The 23255-nt window shown below is 38.3% G+C and overlaps 3 protein-coding genes and 1 non-coding gene across 7 annotated transcripts in view; 1 reads left to right on the top strand and 3 right to left on the bottom strand.

Moving 5' to 3' along the window:
• Window positions 1–693: 693 nt before the first annotated feature.
• On the bottom strand, window positions 694–11560 carry LOC101166963 (plexin domain-containing protein 1). Of its 2 annotated transcripts, none has more exons than XM_004071554.5 (13): window positions 11361–11560; window positions 6235–6377; window positions 5850–5990; window positions 4062–4131; window positions 3826–3948; window positions 3621–3739; window positions 3417–3516; window positions 3237–3323; window positions 3053–3134; window positions 2919–2979; window positions 2709–2823; window positions 2360–2517; window positions 694–2267 (listed from the first exon to the last, which is right to left on the bottom strand). In XM_004071554.5, the coding sequence occupies exons 1-13, from the start codon at window positions 11437–11439 to the stop codon at window positions 2163–2165; spliced, it is 1383 nt and encodes a 460-aa protein (XP_004071602.2). In that variant the 5' UTR covers window positions 11440–11560; the 3' UTR covers window positions 694–2162. The 2 variants fall into 2 exon arrangements, with proteins under 2 accessions (XP_004071602.2, XP_078807932.1); XM_078951806.1 differs by lacking the exon at window positions 11361–11560 and adding an exon at window positions 6502–6591.
• A 2228-nt stretch (window positions 11561–13788) lies between these two features.
• Window positions 13789–13860, top strand: trnac-gca (transfer RNA cysteine (anticodon GCA)). Its single transcript has one exon. It is a non-coding gene; the product is annotated as a tRNA-Cys (tRNA).
• Window positions 13861–13953: 93 nt separating this feature from the next.
• Window positions 13954–17230, bottom strand: arl5c (ADP-ribosylation factor-like 5C). Its single transcript, XM_004071266.5, has 6 exons — window positions 17059–17230; window positions 16687–16747; window positions 16442–16589; window positions 15792–15875; window positions 15223–15374; window positions 13954–15085 (listed from the first exon to the last, which is right to left on the bottom strand). The coding sequence occupies exons 1-6, from the start codon at window positions 17102–17104 to the stop codon at window positions 15037–15039; spliced, it is 540 nt and encodes a 179-aa protein (XP_004071314.1). The 5' UTR covers window positions 17105–17230; the 3' UTR covers window positions 13954–15036.
• A 2096-nt stretch (window positions 17231–19326) lies between these two features.
• The window catches only part of cacnb1 (calcium channel, voltage-dependent, beta 1 subunit), a 35589-nt gene continuing 31660 nt past the window's right edge, over window positions 19327–23255 (bottom strand). For all 3 annotated transcript variants that reach the window (XM_011477914.4, XM_004071267.5, XM_078951805.1), the window contains one exon: window positions 19327–22158. In XM_011477914.4, the coding sequence (XP_011476216.1) occupies window positions 21619–22158 (540 nt within the window). In that variant the 3' untranslated portion in view covers window positions 19327–21618. The remainder of the gene's footprint in view (window positions 22159–23255) is intronic.

Raw genomic sequence — 23255 nt, 5'->3', positions numbered from 1 at the left:
TGTTATTTCATTTTTTTCAATCATATACCCAAAAACATCAAAACATCTTTATCTGTACTGCAGCTTTCATTTACAGAGGCCTTTGAAAGCTCCTTAAAGAGATGAAAACAAAAATAACTAAAAGCTTTTCTATCTATTAAAGCCATTCAGATGGTTTCCTGAACTTGAGGAGCCACCAGCACCCAATGATTGCCAAATTACAATATTTGACTCAGGAAAATGACTTTATGGAGCAGATTTTGTTAGTAGAAGTGTACATCCTGGAGTTCAGCCACAGTTCCTTTGACTTTTCACTGTTTAGTCTGTGTTAACTAAACCTGGCACAAAGTCTTGCTGTGGTTCTTTTCCAGTCACTGGAGGGGTTTTGACATTCCGCCTCTATGGGAACAATCTTTCAGGAACTGACAGATATTGAGGGATGAGTGTGGAACCACAGTTCCTTTGACTTTGTTAACCTTGCTTTGTTCTTAATCTGAGTGTGCATATGAAGGTTTAGCATCTTTATTATGTTTTTTGTGTCAAATCAAAGATTTTGACTTTAATTTTTTTCGATTTACAGTGAAATATGTTATAACACAGAGCACCAAAAAGTATATATCAGTTTTGTTTAAACATGTAGTATTTTAGAAAAAGACGAAACCGAGACATCAAGAAAAAGTATGTTAAAATATGACCTAAAACAAACAAAATAAATTCTATTGTGCTTTTTATTTTATTTAAGATTTTCAAGACAATGGAAAATTAAGGAAACACCATTATTGAACGGTCTGTGCTTGAGAAAGCATGTTGTTTAGAGAAGGAAACAAAAAAACAAACGTAAAAATAACATGCATTTCACCAAAAGTACACTTCATTCTCTCGCCATAGTCTGTCTTCTTTCCATGAGGTTTTTTGTTTATTTACTGTAAAGTCCAATTTTGTCCTCTAGGTTTGTTATATCTCTTGTGGAACGTTCTGTTTTACTCTTTGTTGTGTTGTTTAATGTTTTAAATAAGATGTTCTTGTTCCTTTTTAAAAATGCTGCTCTGGAGAAATACTATCTTTTTTTAATGCCCAACTTCTGTTTTTGTCTTTCTTCTTTGGTTGTGGAGTTTTATCTAAAGTGACACTGTGGACAACAGATCTGACAGCAGTTTGACACATGAATGGCCTTGTGTATTCAGAGGCTGCGTTATCTGATTTTGTATGGAAAAATAAAACATTGAAAAGAAACAAAAACAGTTCCAAAAACCAGCATTAAATGTGCAATTTTTACAGTCAGCTTCAGAGATCTGCAATCTTTAACAGTAACAGAACCACTCAAGGCTATTTTTTAGTGATCAAAACCAAGTAGGAGCTGGAAAGTCTTATTTTAGCAAAATTTGATACTGTTTGCATTCATTTTTTTTAAATAATTAAAATGAATTATTTATATTTTTGGAATGAATAAAAGAGAAATATAAAGAGAAACTAACATTTTCTCAAAATGTGAAATTGTTTAATTACTTTTGACAGAAGCTCATATGACTTCCTTTCAAAATAAAATACCTGCTTTATAAAAATGGCTTTGTTTTTATTTGTTGTACCATTGGTCTACTTTGGTAGGCATCATCCTTTTTCCTCAACTTGAACATAAACATGACTTTATTGGTTTTTGATCCAGCAGAAAGAGTATACAAAGAATAAACAAATAGAGCAATTCCCGTCTGGACAACTCCTAACCATTGTTAGTTTTTACCAAGGTTTTGTTTAGTATTTGAAATCTGTGCATTCTGGATGAAGCATAGAGCGAACAAAGCCACTTGATGTCAGTAGGGATGTGAAACCTTACCATAGTTCTTCTTACTTCTAGGTGCACCTCAACCATGAAGGTTATTATTTTATGATTATTTTTAGCCAGAGAGCCACTTTGGAGGGGTAAAAGAGCCACATTTGGCTCCAAAGCCTCAGGTTGCAGACCCCTGGTCTATTTTTTTATGTGTTCTTCAATTTCCACCTTCTAGACAACCTTATACCTTCAAACAGAAAAAGTTTCCAACCTTTAGGAACATACATATTACACAAATCTTTTCAATCAGTTTCAGATATTTGAAGTTTTATAACAAGTAAATTCTAAGTCATTTCCCAAACTTAATATGTAATCACTTAGATCCCAAACAAGCTTATCAAATATCTGATAATGGTCAAGCTTCAACAAAACAGTATTTTTCTTGACCTTCTCTCTCCACTTCTGTGTAACCAGGTTGCTTCTTCTGAAACTTCAAGGAGGGCCAGTAGCTCTTGCGTCTCTGAAAAGCAATAACCGACAAATCCGTGATCAGATTCCATTTGAGCATCAATTTGACTAAAGTCAGATGCGCAGACATTATTTATAGTTCACCTGGGTGAGGTACAGCGATGAAGACATAGTGGGATGGCAGCTGATGTAAAGAGCAACAAGTATTAGAACCAAAAGCAGCACCAGAGCCGCTGCCACACCAGCTATCACCCCAGTGTTTGCCCGTCCTTTACTCTTGGGGGAAATGTTGGTTTTAACCTCTGAAGCCAAAATGGAAACACAAGAGGAAAACAATCCAAACACAAAGGAATATTATAATAACTTCCACAGTAACTTCAATGTAGGATGTTTATTGTAACCTGAAATAAATGCGAAATTTAATCTTTAAAGTTTAAAGTCAAAGGGAAAAAAGAACTACCATAGTCACTGCTATAATTGCATTTAATCTCACCCTCATTCTTACAGCCTTGTGGAGGAGGCAACAACGTCATGCGCTCAGTCTCTGGAGTGTAAGATGAACCAGTGTAGCTGTCATCACTGTAGTCATCACAGGTCGCATTTTTGCTCTGCCCCGTACACCATAAAATTATGATACCATTTTAAACAAAAAAAACAGGGATGTCATTAATGAAATGATAGATTATTAGTACCCAGTCTATACCTCTTCTGAACATGAATAATCCAACCACTCTTGCCTGTGTCGATCCATCCCATCTGAACACCTGCAAGACATCACGGATGGAAAATTTGGCGCGAAGCCTCTTCCAGAAATCCTGCACAGAATGTCCCACTCACCTCTGGAGAACATGACACCAACTGCAGCCTAAGCTTTCTTTGGATGAGAGGCAGAGCTCACAACTGTCATGTTGAAGACAGGCTAAGGGGAAAAAAACAAGTATTTTAGTGACTTCAGTTAATTATTTTAAATGGTTCAAATGCATTTTTAGCGACTTTTAATTGAATAAATACTTTAACTTACAAGGCAGTGGTGTAAACTCAACAGCAGAATAACTGGTTAGCTTTGTGATGTCTATTTCAGCCCGATGATACTCGTAGATCTGCTGAGCTGCATTGTCATTAATAATATAAAATTTAGAATGCAGATTTTTTTTTTTTTTTTTTTTTTTTTTTTTAATTGATGCTAAAGAATGAAAATGACCTGGTGACTGAGGAGATGATGGCGTGACCATGAAAGCATCTGACAAACCGACCTTTATTGGATGTTCAGCAGATCCCATTGTGTCCAATGACAAAGGTATCTGGAAAACAGACCAAAGAAAAGTAAATACTGTAAAAGTGGATGGATACTCGTGTGATGAATATTTAGAATTGCTGCAAAACGAAGAGGAAGGGTGTCCATCACTTCTTGGTAGCTGAAAGTGATCGTTCCAGTTCTATAAAGTGCTGCTTGAAATGTGAAAGCGCCCTCTGACTCTCTGCCTGAAAGCCTGACGTTCCCCCACTGGACCACAAACACTTCTCCTAAAATAACGTTAAAGGAAAAAAAATGACTTCAGAGAACAAATTAAGAACTTCCTAAGGACAGAATACATCAGATTTTGTCATACCATTATCCAGGTATTTCACTGTTGATTCCTTAGAGTAGTTGGGGTCAAAATTTGCCATTAGAGGCGCAATGTACTGTGTCATGGTCAGCATACGGTGTGTAATATCTCCCGTGAAGATGAATCCTGGAAAATGTCCACACAGAGGAATATGTTGGCTTTAAGGGGGACTTTTCACCTTTAATCACACTTTTGCCCCTTAAAGTCTCCTCAGCATCCGCTAGGCAGTCATGATGTACCTCCTGTTGCTATGGTAATCAGCCTCAGGTGATGTCCATAAAAAGGAAAGGTGAAAGACAAGGCAACCCTCTGCAGAGAGAGAACACATATACAAAAACACAACAAATAAATTTACCGAGATCCAAACATAGTAGTATTCTTTCACAGTTTCATTCATGAATCATTTTGCTCAAAAAATAATTAAAGCTTAACATTTTTTAACGAAAGACACATTTTGAGGAATAACTTTATAGTAAAAAAAAAAAAACTCTGCAGCTTTTCTGCTTTTTGTTTTGCCTAAACTATAGAATAAATCAAACTTTTTTAAATGATGACAAATGAAAAATGTATAATTTACTTTATGCAGCCATTTCCTTCATCAAATATTGCATGTAGTTGATTGCAGATACTAAAAAAAGACTGAACAGCTTACAAAGGGCCAATAGTTCTGTTATTTTTAATTATTGATTAAGAGGTTACCAGTTCAAATGGCAGTTTTACTATTACTTCTGACACTGCATATTCAGTTGGTGTACATTGTTGTGATCCTTAATCAACTTTCTTCAGAAATGTGTGTCTCACAGGATTTGACTGCAAATTAACAGTTTTCTTGTGACAAGTGTGGGCACTTGTTCAGATTCTAATTTATGCTGTAATCTAGACAGTGTCAAGTGCTCTCAGTGGTATACTGTAGTTCTTTAGTCATTTCGAGCTATTAAATTAGGTTTCTATAAGTCCAAATTTCTATTGCTTACATTCTGCAGAATAGGTTAAAGACTTGCACATGCTCTTGTGACATTTTCACACGATGGAGCTTAAAATTAAGCTTAAAATTGTATTTCTGAGTATATATATAGTCAAATTATTGTGAATTAGGAGCAGATAAAAAAAAGTGGTTTCAAAAATAGCTTTTTTGTGAAAACGGAAATCTGCTGGGCAGGCCCCAAGCTCCCTGCTCCGCTTCGTACTGATGCATCCACTTTCAAACAAATGTACATCCATGTACGTCTTCATTTTCCTCCTTTGAGCTGGTATCTGCCTCAAAACTGTACGGCTGGGTAGCTACAATATTGCTCGCCATTTTTGTTGCACAGGCAATGTTAGATGGGGTTGTGGGGGGCTGTAAGCAAGCGGGAGAACGCATAAACAGAGGTTTCCCAGTTATGGGTGATGGTAAAGGGGTGGCGGGGTTGCCCCAGAGGTTGGTGCTTTTGTTTTTTAAGTAGAAAAATGTTTTTACCGTGTAAAGCGCTTTGTGTTACATATGGATGAAAAGTGCTTTATAAATAAAGTTTGATTTGATTCTGTAAAACTGTACATTAAGACATCATTTTCTGATAAATACAAATAACATGTAAAATGTTTGTTTTCCAAAATTGCACACCTTTGTTTTGCAAATCAGAAAAAAATGTTTAATCATTTTTTATAACCCCAGTTTAATGTGTGTTTCCTGACTCTAAACTTTTTAATTTCCTTACTACTTTTTATACTAAACTGGTTTAGCCTATGTCTTTATCGAATGTAAACATTTCTACAATTTGACAAAAGTAGCATGAATATTCCCTCTTCAATGGAAATTCCTCTGAAGTTTTGTTTTACCTCTTTTGTCAAATGTACATAAGAGATATAACAGAAAGTTGCAGTTTGGAAATTTGAATAGAGGATTTTTTTTTTTATAATAAAGCCTTAGCTGTAGGCGTCGCTCCAATTAAAGCAGTCTCTTGTTAATGTGACACACCATAAAATGATTGATTCTGTTTTCTTTTATACTTACTCATAAAGAAAACAAGAATGCTTAAGTGACTCACCACAGCCTGCTTGTATGAATTTGACAGAAGGCTATGGTCTCTAACTTGGCCGTGTCGTGGATCGCTCATGTCAACCCAGAGGTCACGAGTGCGCTGGTCCTTGGTGCCAAAGTATCTCCACGTGTAATACTTGGCAGAATCCTTGAGTCAGAGGAAAAACAGAAAGGATCAAACATTAGAAAAGTGGAGCATCGGTTCACAGAGTAGAACATCCTTCAATCCTCTGCTGTTGTGTGCTTTCCAAGTTTGTGGAAAAAAAGCAAATGTTTCTTTCCAAAAGAGGGCAGTGTTTAACTCCAACTAAAATAAACAGAACAGGTTACAAAATCAAAATAATCCCCAAAGCCACAGCAGTCATAAGAAACATTGTGGTTAACCCCCTTACCGCAATCCTTGTCATGTTGTCAGGCAAAGTGTTGATGGTTACTTCTCCACCCAGAACTCCCATGCTTTTCCTGGTGTGGTCCATGGATGATCTCTGGGGTCTGTCCTCTCCCTGGTCTTGTGAAGTCCTTCTATACCAGTCACCTGTCCAAAAAGTTGGAAATTATTCCCATTGTTCTGTCAGGATTCCATGTCTGATTGAAAAAAAATAAAATAAACAAATCTACAAATTTAAAAAATCTCAAGGAGAAAAAAAGACACAATTTACCAAACATTTCAGACACCAGTTTGATTCAAACTCCTTGGAGGGATGTTTACAGCTGTGGTTTTGTACTGAGTAAGTCAGCCAAATGAAAAATTACAATTTGCTTTTGAACTGCTCTGCTTTATATGCCTGAAGGCAGGGACGATGCAAAAACATTTACTGAGAGTCTGGAAGTCACAGTCAAAACCTACGATCAAATTAGACCAACTCTGGTAAGCAAACTGGTGTAGGTTATAGCTACACCTGTGGGTGTTTCAACCGATATTTAACTATCAACCCACCAATTCATGCTTTAGTTTTAGGAGAATGTTGAAAATGTAAGACTGCTGGTTTGTTTATGTTTAAAACAGGATTTAGACCCACAGACGTTTTATGTTCTTATATCCTTTATTTGATGCAGCTGCAAAGAAGTAACCTCAGGAAGTTGTTCCGCCTAAAGGTTTGCAAAGGGTGCACTATTTCTAAGGGACTTCACTTTAAAAAAAATGTAGGATAGTCTTTTTTTTTTTTAAAGCTTAAAGTACACCTTATTGTTTAATAAACCGTGTATTCAAAAAAGAAATTTCACCTACATTCAGAAATGGAACTTGTTAAAATATAACTTATTATAAAAAAGGAATATAATGTAAAACTAATTTAAATATCTAGTTGTTTTTATTTAGAATTTTACTTTAACTACGGCAAAGAAACACGTTTTAATTTAGGAACATCTCAAAACTTCACTTAACCGGTACCTACACCGGCATCCCACTAAACAGCACCTTTGGATAAGATCAAACGATAAACGATCTTTTTGACCTCACAGGACACTGTAGTGACGTAGATGCCACTATATAAACCCGAAACTAGCGCCATTTTTTTCTCGCGGGGTGTTCTACCTAACCCTAATTAGAGGCTGCCTCGTGTACTTAACGTATGCTGTTTTGTTGTTTCTGGCTTTCAGCAGACTACATGAGGCGTTGGGCGTGAAGCTTGAAAATATCCGTACAAAAAAAGCCAGAAAAGACTCCCCGTCGCGCTCAGTTCCCTGCTGGAAACGCCGCGGTCAGCTCGGCTGCTGCGAAGAGTTCGTCTCTGTTGTTTCGGGGATTGTCAACAGCTGAGCAGATAAAAATGAGCAAGGCGATCCTGCCGAACCTCATGTGGTCCGGTTCGGTATCCTACGCTCAGACAAATTGATCATTAAATTATAGTAGCATGAACAAATAAATGTTCATGCTACTTTCTGTAACATAGCAAGAAGCTTCCGGCTCCCGTAGCTAACCTAAACATAAAAGCACATGATTGAAAACATTCTCTCCTTGTTTAAATATGAAAACCCTTTAGTTACTACTTTGCTTTTTTCTCAAATTGTATAAAGATCCTGCTGATCCACTCACTCAGCATCTAAACATTTGCCATGACAATCAGTTTTCTTTTGAATTGCAGATGGGTTGTTAAAGGCCGGCATGAATTATGTTCTGTCTGCTGGAGTTTTTGCTCATTTAACACTGGAGAACCCAAGAACAATGTTGTAGGGTTTTAAAAGCAAATATGCTTTTGTCCCATTTCGGATAGCAGGTCAAAGAAATAAAAGTGACCAAAATTACTGATCTGCAGAATTTCTGGAGACCCACTCTGATGAAAAATGTGTTTGATGTTTTAACATGTACCTGTGACTTTTTTCTGATGGTGAAGGGCATATAAAAATAAAATTAAGTTTAAAATTTAATTCTTAAGTATTTCTTCCTTCAAATCATTATGAAACACGAAAAAATGCGATTTGAGAAAGCTTGCAGTTGTGACATAAAAGCTTCAATCAGCAGGCCACAAGTTCCCTGCTCCTCTCCGTTCTGATGCATCCACTTGCAGATAAATGGATCCATGCACGTTTTGTTTTCTTAGTCTGAGCTGGCATCTGTACGGCTGAAAAGCTCCTGGATTGCTCCTTTTTTTACACCACTAATGTTAGATTATGAGGGGATGTAAGCTAGCAGGAGAGTGCTCAAACAGATGTGTGATGGGAAGTGCGGTGGGGCTTACGCTGCTCCAAAAGTCATGTCCACAGCTCAGGCGAATTTTGAATTTTCTGATGAAGCTATGACCCAGAAAATGACATCTATTTTTTACATTTTGGCTAAAAACGGCATAATCATAATGAAAAGTCCCTCGCTTCAAAATGGATCAAAAGATGATTGGAGTGGGACTTGAACCACTCACGTAGAAGAAATTTTAGAGAAGACATTTTGGAAAATAAAAGGCATTTTTGTCCAAAAATTCTGTTTTAGAGTTGAATGAATTTTCCTGAGCTTAAGTTTAAATTCTTGTCTTAAAAAACTCAGTCATGGTCAAGTCTTCTTTTACCATTTAGAGGTAGCTGATGTTGGTTAGCTGCCTGCATTCCTGTCTTGATTTCAGCAGCTTTTGCCAAACCCTCAGTGTTCAGTCTGCGTGGGATATTGGCAAGGGCTGCTTTAAACATCAGTCTGCTCACACTATTATTATTCTGATGTATTCAACAACCACAACAGTTACAGTTTAACAAGTTTCTGAAGGGGCAGTCCAAATGACCTGACCTCATAGGGCTCTTATATTAGTTTTTCTCCACCCTTTTGACTGGAGTAAGTGGTGTGTCAAAGCGTTTGTGTCAGACTGTGTGTTATTGTAAACCTAGACTTAAACCTGCCATTGCATATGCGAGGAAAGATTTCCAGATGGCATCTACTCACTTGCAGAGATTGGCACTGCGGAACATGCACACTGACTTTTGAAAGTGAATTAGTGCTCAAAATAAAGCTGGGGTTTTTGTCTTCACAGGTCATCGTTCCATTAAACAAGATTACTGTGTTCAGTGGCAGAAATTCAAATAAACATAGGTCAAGTTTACATTTAAGCTCTCTAAGATGAAGTTTTTGCCAATCCATTCATAGTGAAATGGAAACTAAAGTATATAAACAATTAGGGTGTGAAATAACAATTGTTTTAGCTTAAACTTGCTGCACTCTAAAATAGATAATCTGTTTTAATTCCTTGGTTAGAGGACATAATTTGGTGTATTTTATTGATCATTTGTGCTCTTTAGTGGCTAAAACATCCCCACAAAGTTTAGAAATAGATAGGCTTAAAAAAAGGTCAAAATGATAAGTGAGTGGAAAATACATAGTGGGCAAAAGAATCATTTACTTTGCATAGTGCACAAACAATAAAAAGCCAGATGTTTTGGCGTGAAGACTGACCTCTTCCTACTCTTTACGGAGCAAACAGAACTCCACTTTTAGCTGCCTTTTTGTGAGTGGTCAGCCAAGCCTGGTTAGAGAGGACGCACCCTTCCTGGGTACAGGCTGCAGGAGTTGGCAGGGACTCCAAAACATCATCCACGATCAACTCTCACAGTTTGTTTGAGTTTGCCTACTTTTACTCCGCCTAAATAGGCTTTGACTAAATTCAATTACATAGATCTTGATGTATTCATATTTTTTATCAGGGAGAATCACCAAGGCTCTCAAACTTTTGTTAAATAGCATGGATAATGGTGGTGCGTAATGTTTTTTTTGGCCATGCATTGGAGATGGTGAAATACTACAGCAACAATGATCATTTCTAGAGATTTTAGGAAAGGCTCTTTCTAAAGATAAACATCAGGAATCCTCGATGCATAACATCCTTAACCAGGAGAACTCATGGCTCATGTTCTGGAAAGGAGACACAAACTTAGTTTTTCTTGAACAAAGAGAAACCCACTCATGGCAGAAACAAGGACATTTATGGTTCTTGTTTCACAAGAAAATTGAATAAATGAAACAAAAAAAATCCAGAACAGAATTGATTGTGAGACCCCTCCATAAATCAGATTTCCTCAAACACGTGTGTTTTGATTACAAGTCCGTTTCATCAAAATAAGGTTCAGTTTGAGTTTCACAGACAATAACAAAGGGTCAGTGATTCAGTCCTTCAGATGTGATCTCTTTCACAACTTTGGCTTGGCAAACCATACAGGGCAAGAACCAGCAGGTCATATTTGAAGGTCATTGTCTAAGGAAATAATTAATTTTCATCTTGTTTTTAAAGACTGGTTCAAATGGCTTTAATGGCTCTCAAAGGACCAATTGATAAAGCGACTCTGTTTACACATAGTTTAGTGGCTCTAAGAAAAAGGGAAAAAAAAACATCTCTGTAGAACATTGATGATCACCGATTCTGATTTGAGAAGGAACATTTGTCCTAAAAGCTCATGTTGGAGATCTTTCAAACCGGCAAAAGTAAAATTTCATCGAGATAATGAAATTTTTCCAAACTTTATCTCCAACAGTAAAAACCCTCTGAAAAACAAAGACCCAAAATCTGGAAAACAATTATTAACAAGGACTCTGTAACAGCGTAAGAAAACGGAAATTCTGAAAACTGAAAAGAAATTCTGCAGAATTATAATAGTGGGAAAAGATCAATCTAATTTTAAACTTTTGACAGTCTGCTCGTGGCTCAGACTGAGCTGCATGCTTGTGGAATACCGCCTTTTTATTGAGCCATTTATTGTAAACTAGTTCATTCTATTTTCTGTGTAAAGTGGAAAAGACTGGGCCATGGCTTTCTCCATAAAGTCTCGTACTGAAGTTCTGTGGTTTGCAGCATGTCAAAATATAGAACACAAAGTGGCACAGATTCTGTCACATTGGTATGTAAATGAAAATGTTAGGATGTTCTTCAATGTGAAAGGCGGTCACACAGCTACGACTATAAATTTAAAAAGAAAAAAAATGCTAAAATTCACTTTTGCATTAAAAAAATTCAACACTGGTGAAGAAGTTCAGCAAAAACTTGATGTTCAACCTTTAATATATTTATACAAAGAAAAGAGAAAAATTGAGAAAGCATGCAACACTCACCTGTCTGCTGCTGAACCCAAACATTGGTCATTTCTATTTGGGGGAAACAGAGAAGCAACATCACCAGATGGAAGCACATGTTTGACCAAAAGTGTGGTGTCTGCTCCTGCTTTCTTCTCACTTGCCTCCTCTTTGCAGAAAAATATTTTTTCCTCCCACTTCCTAAAGCCACTCTCCTCTTCCTCTGGATCTAACTACACCCCTTCTCTCCTCCGCAGTGATCTCAAAGACAAACACCTCAGCTGATAGGCTTCAAGTCAGGGAATGATCTGTCATCGACTGATGTGACGTCGAACTATTTTGCTAAACTTTAAAGCACTTCATCAGAGAGCCGGTATCATTCTTAAGACAGATGAAAACAATTTGGCACCTCCCTCTGTCTAAACCAGCTGCTGAAAATCTAAGACATGTAACATCTGAGATGATGTTAGAAGACGAACAGAGCAAGCCAGATTCACAATCAGTGCTGGTCATGAAATTACCCAATCAGTATCAGCTCTGTTTACAGTCTCTCAAAACATTGTCTCTGCTGTGTTTGAACAATATAATCCTTTTGTTGTCCCCATGGAACACAAAAGACGCCTTTTTGCTGTTTAATTACCCGTGGATATGTGAAAAACGTGTGTTTTATGGCATGTGAAGCAAACTTTATGTGCTTTGTGGTAAACTCCAGCGCCTCTCATACCCACTGTTTTCACATTTTCTATCAACTGTGGGAGCCAGAATAGATTCTGTGGGAGAAACATGGAGGCATGGCATTTACAACTTAAAAAGTCATATATTCACTGCTAGGAATAAATACATGGAAGTTTAACTTAAACAAACAGGTCGTGGGGTAATATTTCGTACAGTGAGTATGATGTTAAAAGACATTGGATGCAAAAGATCAATACAAAATGTTTTTTTGTAATTAAATATAAAACAAATCTGACAAGTTCACTGAGTATTATTTTTTATTCCATGTCCAAAAGAGAGGACAGTCACACTCTGATCATCTTTTGATGTATTGTAAAAGTGTTTTTTAAATTATGATTTTGCCAAAATCAAAAAAATCTCTGTTGTTTTCTAGGACATAGTTTCTGTAGAGCGGCAGTAGTTCTAAGTTGTGGGAGGAAGCCCGCCCCCAGTTCCTATCATCCCTTTGTTCACATCCTCTCCCAGGACCTTGTAAAGCTTGTGGCTTGCTGTTGTGGGCTCTACATCACACCTACAAGGTTTTTAACCTGCTTTTTTTTTCGACCTCTCCTGATTTGAATGCAATTTGTAATTTTAAGCTTAGTTTTCTTTACGTATCCTCCATCGTGAGAAAAATGCCACAATTTAAAAACACCCAAAACACAATTTTTATCAGAGTTGTTCTTTACTTTAGGGATTGGAGGTCAGTGTCTGAGTATTTGTGAATTGCTCTTTTTTTAAATTCCTTTCCATTCAGACTACATAAAGATTGTATCATTTTTTTAAATGTCTATCAAAAGAATTGTTTTCACTCACACAGAACCTGCAATGTTACACAATTGAGTACTATATTTTCAACCAGAAGATGTCAGTGAAGTCTCAGCTCAGAGAAAAGTACAATTTCCTTCCAGGAGATTTATATTTTTGTTTTAAAATTGGTCTTGGTTTATGTTTATGTGCATCTCCAGTTTTGTGTATTTTGTTTTAATCTTTTGCCGCATTTAATGTCTGTCCTTTTTTTTTCTTTTTCAAAAAGTCCCAATGAGCACATGCAATCTTCATTCCTTGGTGAACTCTGTATAGTGCTCAGTAGGGTTACAAAGTACAGATCAGTAAACTCATGAATGTATGTTCTGTGGTTATCTAACATGGGTCATCAGATGTTATGGGGCGCCCAGATGAACGTCCAAACTTTCAACTTAAATCAAACATACTTAACAGAAATGCTGATATTTTTGAAGAAAGTCCACTCATTCCTTCCAAATACAACACATTCAATAATCCAAGTACTGTAAGGATAAAAATACTGCACTTTTTCTGGTTTTGCCTTAAATGATTTATTTCTCATGTGTTGGTTTCCAAATTGCGTCCTTAACATTCTGTCTGGAAAGTCTGCAGTTTCCCTAAATGTGCAACAGAAACTTGTATGTGTTTTTTTGTTTTTGTTTTTTTTGTTGATGAGCTTGAGATGGAAACTGGTAGCCTACTGTATTTTACTAATGGGAATGTAGTTAGACAACTTAATAATTTATCAATATAGCCAATATCACTCTTTAAAATGAGCCCATTAAGTTCGCCTCACGGGGGCGATGTCAAACCTATAGCGTCTTTTTTTTAAATCTATTTTTTTTTCAGTATAATTACTTCTTAAAACGATTGTTTGGACGTCATAATGAACAAAACAAACAAAACAAACGTTAGAGGTGGTCATGGTGGATAATTATATAAACACACATTTTCGCCAAGCATCATAGGGGGTATAGCTCAGTGGTAGAGCATTTGACTGCAGATCAAGAGGTCTCCGGTTCAAATCCGGATGCCCCCTGGCAAAAATCTTTTCCAAGGTTTTTCTCGGAATAAATTTCATTAAAATAAATAAGTATTTTTACAAGACAAAAAACACATCACACACAATTAATCATCTGTGTAATAATATTTAAATAAAAATTATCTATGCAACAAAGTATAGGTAAGAAAATACACCAAAACACATACGATTTTAATAATAACAATGTCATAAATTATTTAAAAAAGTACGAAATATAAAAAAAATTACACTTTGAATTACATCTTTAAGTACTTAGCAGCTAGCTCCTTTCTCATGTAGGAATTTCTGTAATGTACAGAATATGTTTTAAGAGCCTATTATTAATACATTTAGAAAACATAGTTTAGTAAAACCCTTTTGTTCAGTGGCATAACATTTTTTGCATCAGATTTCTTTTAACAAAGGCTTTAAAATGGTTAAGGCCACACTGACTGTAACCTGTGGTCACAACTTCACATTGTTTTCGGTCTATAATCATTCCGTTGTGGTCTAAATGAATACAAGGGAGGACGAAGGTCCTAAAAGTGCATGGTCTGGGAATCGTTCAAGTATAATGGGAAAGATAAGAATGACTACTAAAGGTCGTAATAAGATCTTAACTGTTGCAGAGGCGGGTTTCTCTGAAATCAGCCCATCAGATTAACAACTTTTTAAATGTCAGGGACATATGGTTCAGTGCTAACTGTTATAATCTGCTAATCAGGTAATGCTGGGCCATGTTTTGTTGGGTTTTTTTTTAGCAGGACTGGCAAAACCTCAGTTTCCATCATGAAACAAGGAGCCTTAAGTTACCAGGTAACTGTTCATGAATGTGACAAGCCTTTGTCTTTTACCAAACCCCAGTAAAATGACGCGAAGTGGAATGTGATACAACTTGTCAGGTTGGGCATCTAAACTGAAAGCACTTCTTCACACATTACGGAACAAAAACAATTCCTGGTAGTGTGTGTTTCCACAGTTACAAGTAAGAAAACTGCATAAAAAACTGAAATAACAAAAAATCCAGTTCATTGTAATGTACGTCCACCCAGAGGTCTTTTGATGACTCCCACAAAACAGGCAGAAGGTCTGGAAACTGTAGTCTTTGTTACAAATGCCATCACACGCACAGACAGCACAAAGAAGTGCGATGCCTGGCTCGGTTCAGGGAAGTTTCAGTCACTGGAAGTGGCATCAGTTTACCACAACTTGTGATTTCATCCAATCTAGACAGGCAGGTAGACTGTAGGGAGAGAAGACAGAAGTAAATAAGAGGTTAGACCAAAGCTACTATTTGCACAGAAGCTGTTTGAAAAGCTTTGTCTACTGGGTGGTTAAGTAGGACTAACAACATGAGTATGACGTGCGTGCTCAGCTCACCCTTCTCCTGTCAGGGCGCAGCAGGCCTGGACATGCCAGGGGTGGGATGTGATAGAGTTGAGTGTGAGGCACTCAGAGATCTCTGCAACTGTCATGGAGCCCTTGACATCTTGTTTATTCGCAATAATAAGAACCGCTGCGTTCTGCAGATCCTACAACCAAACAAAAAGGAACAATCAAATGTTGCTGTGGGAAACCCAGACAAATCTGACACTTTCTACCAAACGCAGCAAAACTATTTGTGATGCTACCTCACATGGTGAAACTTCCTCATTTTTTCACATCATTATTGTGAGCTGGTGATTTATGACTCAATCGGTTGTTTACTGTCTGTTTGTTCTAATGAAAACCAAAGCAGTTTCCCAGAAACAAATTGTACTAATTGAAGAACGTAAAAGTTTGACGTCAAAGTCGCATTTGGATTCTCCACGCCCTTTTAAAAGGAAACAATCAGCTCAAATTAAAAGGTGTGGGTGTGTTAGTCATTTACTAAATGTTCCATTTAGTTACAAACAAAAAGGTTTGTATATGAAGCAAAAGAGCATGGTAAGAAAATGGGAAATAAGTACCTCATGTGCAAGCATTTGGTGTAATTCCTCTCTGGTTATAGACAATCTATTACGGTCAGTGCTGTCCACCACCAAAAGGATGATCTAAAAAAGCAAATACATGGTTGTAATATGCATCTACATAAAACCAACATAAAGCTACAAATCTTTAAAGGTTATCTGGGATTTAGTCCCGCTCCAATCATCTTTTGATCTATTGTAAAAGTGTTCCCAGTGGTCTTTTCATTGTGATTATGCAGTTTTTAGCCAAAATCCCAAAACCTGTATCATTTTCTATGTCATAGTTTCAATAGTTCGATAGAAGTTTGCTTCTGAGTTGCCTCTGAGACTGTTGGCATGGACTAAGCCCGCCCCCAGTTCCCATCATCTCTTTGTTAACACTCTCTCCCGTTAGCTTCCCTGGATCTAGTTGTCTACAAGTTGATTGAAATGGAGCTATCAATTTATCTATCAACAACAAGCTTTTTCAAACAGCATTTATTTTTGTCTGGTCCTGATTTACAGCAGTTTGAATACATAAAAATTCTAAATGCAGTTTTAATCTTAATTTGCTTTACGTACATCCTCTATCATGAGAAAAATGCTACAAGAACCTGTTAACAACACTAACATTTTCACTGGCGTGGGTCTTTGTATATGAGATGTGTTACCTCTGTGTTGCTGTAGTAGGAGTACCAACTGGCTCTCAGACTCTCCTGCCCTCCAATGTCCCAAACCATGAAGTGAGTGTTGCGAACAATGATCTCTTCAACATTGCTGCCAATGGTGGGTGATGTGTGGACGGCTTCTTTCGTTAGACTGGAGGAGTTTGAGAGCACATCTTTAGTCAGACATAACTATGACGACGTATCGCCGTCGAAGACGCTGGTCTATGAAAGAGGTTCAGGTCACTTACAACTGGTAGAGGATGGTTGTCTTCCCGGCGTTGTCCAATCCCACAACGATGACTTTGTGTTCTGCAGGAAAGTTCAACAAAGTTGCTCAATCAGCACAAAACAAACTGCGTGAATTACATCTGTTCTGCTAGTTCAAACATAACTACAGCACACTGATAAGATAAAAGCATGAATGTGATGAACTGAGCAGGATTACATCTCAGATGTACAGTCGAAGAACAAAAGTTTCACAATTTAAAAAGAACATTTGTGCATTATAAAATACAGTATTTAGTAATTTAATTTTTAGTGTGCTAATAACAATAGCATCTAACAAAAGCTTAATCATAACATTATAGATGATAGTATCACAGGAATGTATATATACCTACCTCTGTCTCCGAACACAGCCATCATCTTGGTCAAAAGAAACCCCATTTTTATCAAATTTATGAGCGCCGAAAAATCAAAATAAAGTAAATACAAGAGGAGGAGAACACTCTGTATTACCTGTCAAAAGCTGACTGATGGAAAACACGGGCTTAACTGTCCCTTTTCTGATCTTGCATGCGTGGGAGGCGCTTCTCACGGAAAACCCGCAGCGTGCAATTTCTGCTGATACGTTCAAAACCGTGGGACACGTCAGTGTATGTAAACGGGGTCTGGCACTGACCTCTTTGCCACTTTGCTATATTACTTCTAGCAACCCTAATAAGAATAGTAGATTTTGATGGTAAACGTTATGGAATAAAAATGGAAGAAAGCTGAAAAGTTATATTTTTAGCTTTACTTTTGACAAGTTTTACACTCTCATGTTGCTGTTGTGCCTCATTGACTGTTTTAGATTTTTAACAGGTTTAATGGCCTTCTTTCGTTGTTTCAGTTTGTTTAATGTACGTATGTTTTCCTATGTTTGTAAAGCACCTCGAGGTGTTGAAGGGTAGGAAATGTACACTGTAAATAAAGTTGAATTTGAATTTAAAGCTAAACGTCATAAAGTGTTTATCCAGCCAGACAGCCTTAAAGATAAACATAGCTGATTATCTTTGAATAATGAAAAGTCCACATCTTTTAAACATTATTATTTAATATGTCGACAAATAAGTCGTACAGCAGGTACTATCAAGTTATTAAGTTGTTTCGAAGGACTATGTAAGTATTTAATTGTTGTATTTCTTCATAAACTTTTTAACTTGAAATTATTTTTGTTGTGATAAATATTTTTCGAGCTTGGCTGAGAGTACCTGAAAGCATCTCACGTCGGAACGTCTCTGTTACGCAAACGTCACAGGCGGACTGACGACACACACACGCGCTCCTTTCAGTATGGAAAGGGAAGAGAAACCGCTGGCGTTGCCAAGATACTTCGGAAACATTTCAGCGGCCAAAACAGAAAGCAAAACGCGGACTGATCACAATAATATAGGTATTCCCCGGAGTTTTTTGCGGGCCGTTAAGGTATTTCCACGTAACATTATCCGAGAACCAGACGGATTATTTTAAAAACAAACTGGTTTGGACACCTCTTGTGTTCATATGTATTTGTTTGCGCCTGTAATTAATTTGTCCATTATTTTATCTATGTAGTTATTTATAAAGCTGCAATAAAACAATGTTACCCTCCTTCCATTATTGTGTTTAAAAGTATTTCAACTTTTTGGTGTTTTATTAAAACAAAAACGTTCAAGGTTCCAAATCTGAAGCTGCAGATTAAAAAGCAAACAAACTTTAAAGTGAACTTTGTTGTTAAAATTAAAACTTAAAATTGCCCACTATTGTGTCAAAAGTTATTACAGATGTTTGTCTTTTTATTATTAAAGCTTCTTAGCACATAGAGGATAACTGAGTTTGATCAATGCATTTCTTCAAAGAGGAATTGAAGACTTTTAAGATCATCTAGGGAATGTGAAGGGCTGTAAACTAGTGGGAGGGAGGGGGGGGGGGGGGTTCTCCATGCCCACAACCCAGAGAAAAAAATTCTAGTGAACTTCTACCATGCTGCAGACACAATGTCCTAAAGAAAACACAAGATTTTTTTTTTTTAATTTAGCCTAAAAACACCATAATCATAATTAAAAGACAGCTGGTAATGCTTTTACAATAGATAAAAAAAATGTTTGGAGTGGGCCTCAATAGGGCTCTTAAAAGGGTAAATAGCCCCATGGCGTTCACAGTGGACAAGCAAGGAGGGGCTTCTTCCTCTTTGCTTACTAGCGCATGTCCACCACCTACAGCTGGAGGTGGCTTTGAGTGAAATGTCGAGGCGCTGCAAATCTTGACTCACAATTGGTGTAATAATTCTGTCCGGGAACCAACCACAATTATTAATTTCTCCTCAATGATCAATTCTCAAATGGTTGCCACTTCTGTGAATTAAAGGGGACACCATCTATACATCAATAACAAAATCTGAGTTCTTGATAAGTCAAAGTTCCAATTTGCGTTCAATGGCCATGTGTTTTGTACGTAGCACCCTGAAAACGGTTGGAGAAACTTGCGTGGCCATGCGTGAACAAGAAACGGGCATTTACAGTTTTTTCATTGGAAGCGGTCGCTTGAGTTGCCCAGGGCTGTGTGAATGTGGCATAACACCTGGTATTTTTGCATCTTTCAAAGCCGTTTATCAACTCCCCAAAGCCCACCAATGAACTGACAGGGACTTTCTGATTAAATCTTTAATTAAAATATGAATTTATCCACAGATTAAAAATGAAAGGCAGAAAAAGCAAAATGTAGCTACAATCAGGAACCAATGATACATGTTATATTTCATAATTTTAACAATTGCGATAACGCAACAATAACATCATTAACCGATCATCATTTCATATTTATTCACCTGAAGACAGGAGCAGGCTGCAGCAGCCCATCAAAGACATTCATGGATTCTCCATTACAGATAATGCAGTAAAGACCAAAGCTGATCCTGCCCCCCAAACACAACCCCTCCCCGGATGACACTCTTCTTTCTGGCTCACTAAAACCGAAGAGGTAAAAAATTTTACGAGAGGAAAAAAAACAAAAAAAAAAACACCAATTCCGTCAGAAAGTTAGAAGAGAGTCAGATCAAATATCAGACAAGCTAGAGGTTTAAGTGGAAGTTAGGAGTGATTAATCACACGCGCGCGCACACATACATACATACATACTATTGTACCACCATTAGCCCTGAAAGTCAGACTGTGAAGCAGGTGCAAAGAGAAGGAAACAACAGCAGGGCCGCATTTCAGAGCAGCCAACAAAGACGGATGAAAGTGAGCGCAACAAGAGTTAAGACATCCCACACAAAGGGGTGGACATGGCTTGGCGAGACATTCCGGCACTTGTGATTGGAGGTTTTCTTGAACAGGGCGTGTTTTCGGGGCGGGAGTGACTAAGGCTGGATGCTTCATCCACGTGAGCGAAACTTGTAGGCGATGGTTTGAGGATGCATTTATGCAGAGAAAACATCAATGGAACAAATGGATCAGACGTCTGCAAAAGGCTGAACCAGGTTTGGGAAGAAGTAAACATCTTTGGAGTCTATTTATTACAATCACACTGACAACTGTAGCCACACTGATAAATTTATTAAAATGTGATGACCCCAATATATATATATTTTCAAACAGTTGGGGTGACAAAATAGTCGAGACTTAACTTTTGGGCCTCCGTTTCAAATAAAAAGTTGGTGACATTAAGGTGACTAGAGACCCTGACATTCTCCTAATGAAGTAACATCAACCCTGTTTCAGACTGCAGAGGACAGACGTGACGGACAACAGCTTTACCCTCTCACTACCACTGAAGGAGAGATCAGAATATAATCTTTGATTCACAATTTACTGCCCCCGTGCTGTATAGAAATTCATGGTTTTCATGCAGTATTAAAGAGAAAACATATTTATTTTAAATATAACTAAACTGGTTTGCAAAAAGAAGTGGATGAGAATGGCATCTGGCAGTAGGTGTACATCATTACATTGTACTAGGATGTAAACAGATACTTGTCTGCGACAGGCACGGCCCCAAAACCCAAACGTCCTTTCCTTTAACCCTTAAACACCGGAGGTTTAGCTCCAGTGTTTACATTCTTTCGAGTACCGTAGCTTTTCAATCATTTACTAAATTAACGCAATTCCAGTGGATTCTGAGGCTGTTTTGCAACACTTTACGTTAGCAGTTACGTCACCCACGGAAAATGGCTTACTTCTGGCTCCAACAAAATTAAGTAAATTCGGTCGCCATTTTCCCGTGATCTGGATGGAGCAATGTTGGAGCCAGAAGATGTCAGTAAGCAGTGATTGGTCTGAGTCAATGTTTCTATGGCAACCACTCTAGCTAATCAGGAGTGAGTTTGTTGAAAGGTCACGTCCCTCCCTTCTGAAAGCGGGCTTGGGAGAATCTGTCAAACATTCTGAATGTTTGACGTGACACCACATGCTTTTATTGAGGCATCCGATTGGCCAGTTTATAATTTTAATAACTTGCACTACAGAAAAAATATGAAAAAAAAAAGTTGGGATTAGCAAGAATATGTTTAAATAAAGTATCAGAGTACGAGTGGTTATTCTGACAAATAGAATGACTGAGTAACAGCTGTTTATTTCTCCATAGAAGTTTAAAGGATTTTGGCTTCTTGGAGCCAGCGGGTACTTCCTATTTGGAACGGCAAGGGGGAGGAGTCACTCAGTTCAGTTCTCAACTGTATAATGTTAAGTGTCGCATAACGGTGCACAGCTGATATGGAAACCTGCTTTTCTCAGCGTCACAATCAAACGATTCACGCTGATTGCGTAAACGATCGTAGAGTTGCGATATGTGAAAGAGTGTGTGTTATTTAGGTGTCGAAGACGACGTCTCCGGTGTTGAAGGGTTAACATCTCAAGGAATCTGCCCTTTTCCCCAACCCCACATTTCTGTTCTCAGTCTGTGGCTCCCTTTTTCTCTGTAGAAAGGTGAAAGGTGAGGGTTCAGCGGATGTACACGTCCCTCCCCCAGTCGTCCTGGTTCTTGTTGCGGCTTATGTTGGCTCCTGTGTCCACGGGGTCCTGGCAGTAGCGCTCCTTCAGCTTGGCACGTCCATGCGGCTGCGTCTGGCTCGGCATTGGAGGGTGGTTCAGGTTCTCCTGGTCTGGCTCTGCACCTTCGTCCTCCCAGGAGGCCTGTCGGCCATGATGCTGAGCCAGGTGGAGGCGGCTGCCCCCACCACTTCGGTAAGGCTCCGGCTCTTCGTACGGATCAGTCTCAATGTCCATGCAAGAGTCCCCGGCCTCGGTGTAGGCCGAGTCCCGGCTTCCCTGGGTCTCGGAGTCGAAGGTGTCTTGCCGTGACAGGCCACGGCTGCTCCCCCCTCGAAGCTGGCCGCGGGACGAGCGCAGGCACGCCTGCTGTTGGTGATGCTGCTGAGGCTTTCCTCCCAGGTCGCTCTTGTAGTCACGCAGAGTGCTGCTGCCGCCGGATTCTGTTAAGACACCTTCCCTCTTGTGCTCACCGTGCACCAGGTACTGGCCCTGCAGCGAGTCACGGCCATGCCACACAGAAGCCATGCAGAGAGCCAAAACAGCAGAGGTAAGTCAGCATTGTTAGCAAACATAGCAACACACAACAATGGCACATTAGGGCAGCTGTGCAATCAAAAGTGCTATGATCCCACAAAAAAAAACCACACATACACACACAAGCACCAAAATCATGTTTCATATGTTTGAAAACATATCAAGTATGTTTGAAAATCCTGGTTCAAATCTCAGCTGGATCTTTCTGTGTGGAATTTGCACGGTCTCCCTGTGCATATTTTCTTTAGGAACTGCAGAGAAAGCATCCAAAAAAAAATGCTTTATAGGTAAGTTTGTGTCTCTAAGCTGTCCCTAGATGAACATGTGTGAGTCTGTGAAAAGGACTGGCGACTAGTTATGGACAGTAGCTGGGTTATTTCCAGCAGACCTGTGACCCTGAAAGGGATTCAGAGGATGGATGGATTACCTTAATGTTCTTGTTTGATATGGTTAACAGAACAGTAACAACACTGCCATCTGGTGGTTGGAAAAGGTCATTACTAAACCTAAAAACTTTTTTTTTTTACCCCCCCCCCCTTCATGATTTTCACTCTAAAACTGTTCTAAATGGAAATACTGTCCTTTATGTTCTACTTTACAATTGCTTTTTTTTTTTTTACCGATTGTGTAAAACAGTGCAACACAAGTATGTTAATAAGCAAACAATCCTGACTTAGAAGCAGAATTAAAGGTGACTAGCTGTCTATTAGTAGCATTGTTAATCGATTATGCTGGTCAGTTAGAAATGTTTGAGCTTTTCTATCTGAAGAGCAGGAAATGACTTGCTGTTTTCAGGGGCAGTACCATGGCAACGCAGAGGAGGACAGCAAACTGGATTTGGCCTTTCAGAGAAGGAGGGGAGCTGAAAAAATGAGGCCACTGACACGTAGAGGGGAGTGGGGGGCAGATATTATTTTACCTCTGACTGGTGAAAGGGAACGGGGCCCCAGGGGCAAAGGTACTAAGTTCAGTCGTTTGAGGTGTTGCCTTCACAGTTTTAAACAGTCCACCGGTTTGGATCGAGACTACAGATCTGTTCTTCATCTAGCTGT

Source organism: Oryzias latipes, chromosome 8, assembly GCF_053564925.1.
Source record: "Oryzias latipes strain Hd-rR chromosome 8, Olatipes_Hd-rR_3.1".
NCBI lineage: Eukaryota > Metazoa > Chordata > Actinopteri > Beloniformes > Adrianichthyidae > Oryzias > Oryzias latipes.
The sequence above is the reverse complement of the archived record's forward strand: the minus strand, read 5'-3'. Positions and strand labels throughout refer to the sequence as shown.

Coding starts and splice junctions, on each gene's coding strand:
- LOC101166963 (XM_004071554.5), bottom strand. CDS start 11,439: ATGTGCTTCCATCTGGTGATGTTGCTTCTCTGTTTCCCCCAAATAGAA. Junction 3,324..3,416: donor ATCATCTCCTCAGTCACCAG/GTCATTTTCATT, acceptor ATGACAATGCAG/CTCAGCAGATCTACGAGTAT. Junction 2,518..2,708: donor ACAAGGCTGTAAGAATGAGG/GTGAGATTAAAT, acceptor TTTTGGCTTCAG/AGGTTAAAACCAACATTTCC.
- arl5c (XM_004071266.5), bottom strand. CDS start 17,104: ATGGGGTTTCTTTTGACCAAGATGATGGCTGTGTTCGGAGACAGAG. Junction 15,375..15,791: donor ACCAAATGCTTGCACATGAG/GTACTTATTTCC, acceptor GTTTGGTTGTAG/GATCTGCAGAACGCAGCGGT. Junction 15,086..15,222: donor TGCGCCCTGACAGGAGAAGG/GTGAGCTGAGCA, acceptor CTCTCCCTACAG/TCTACCTGCCTGTCTAGATT.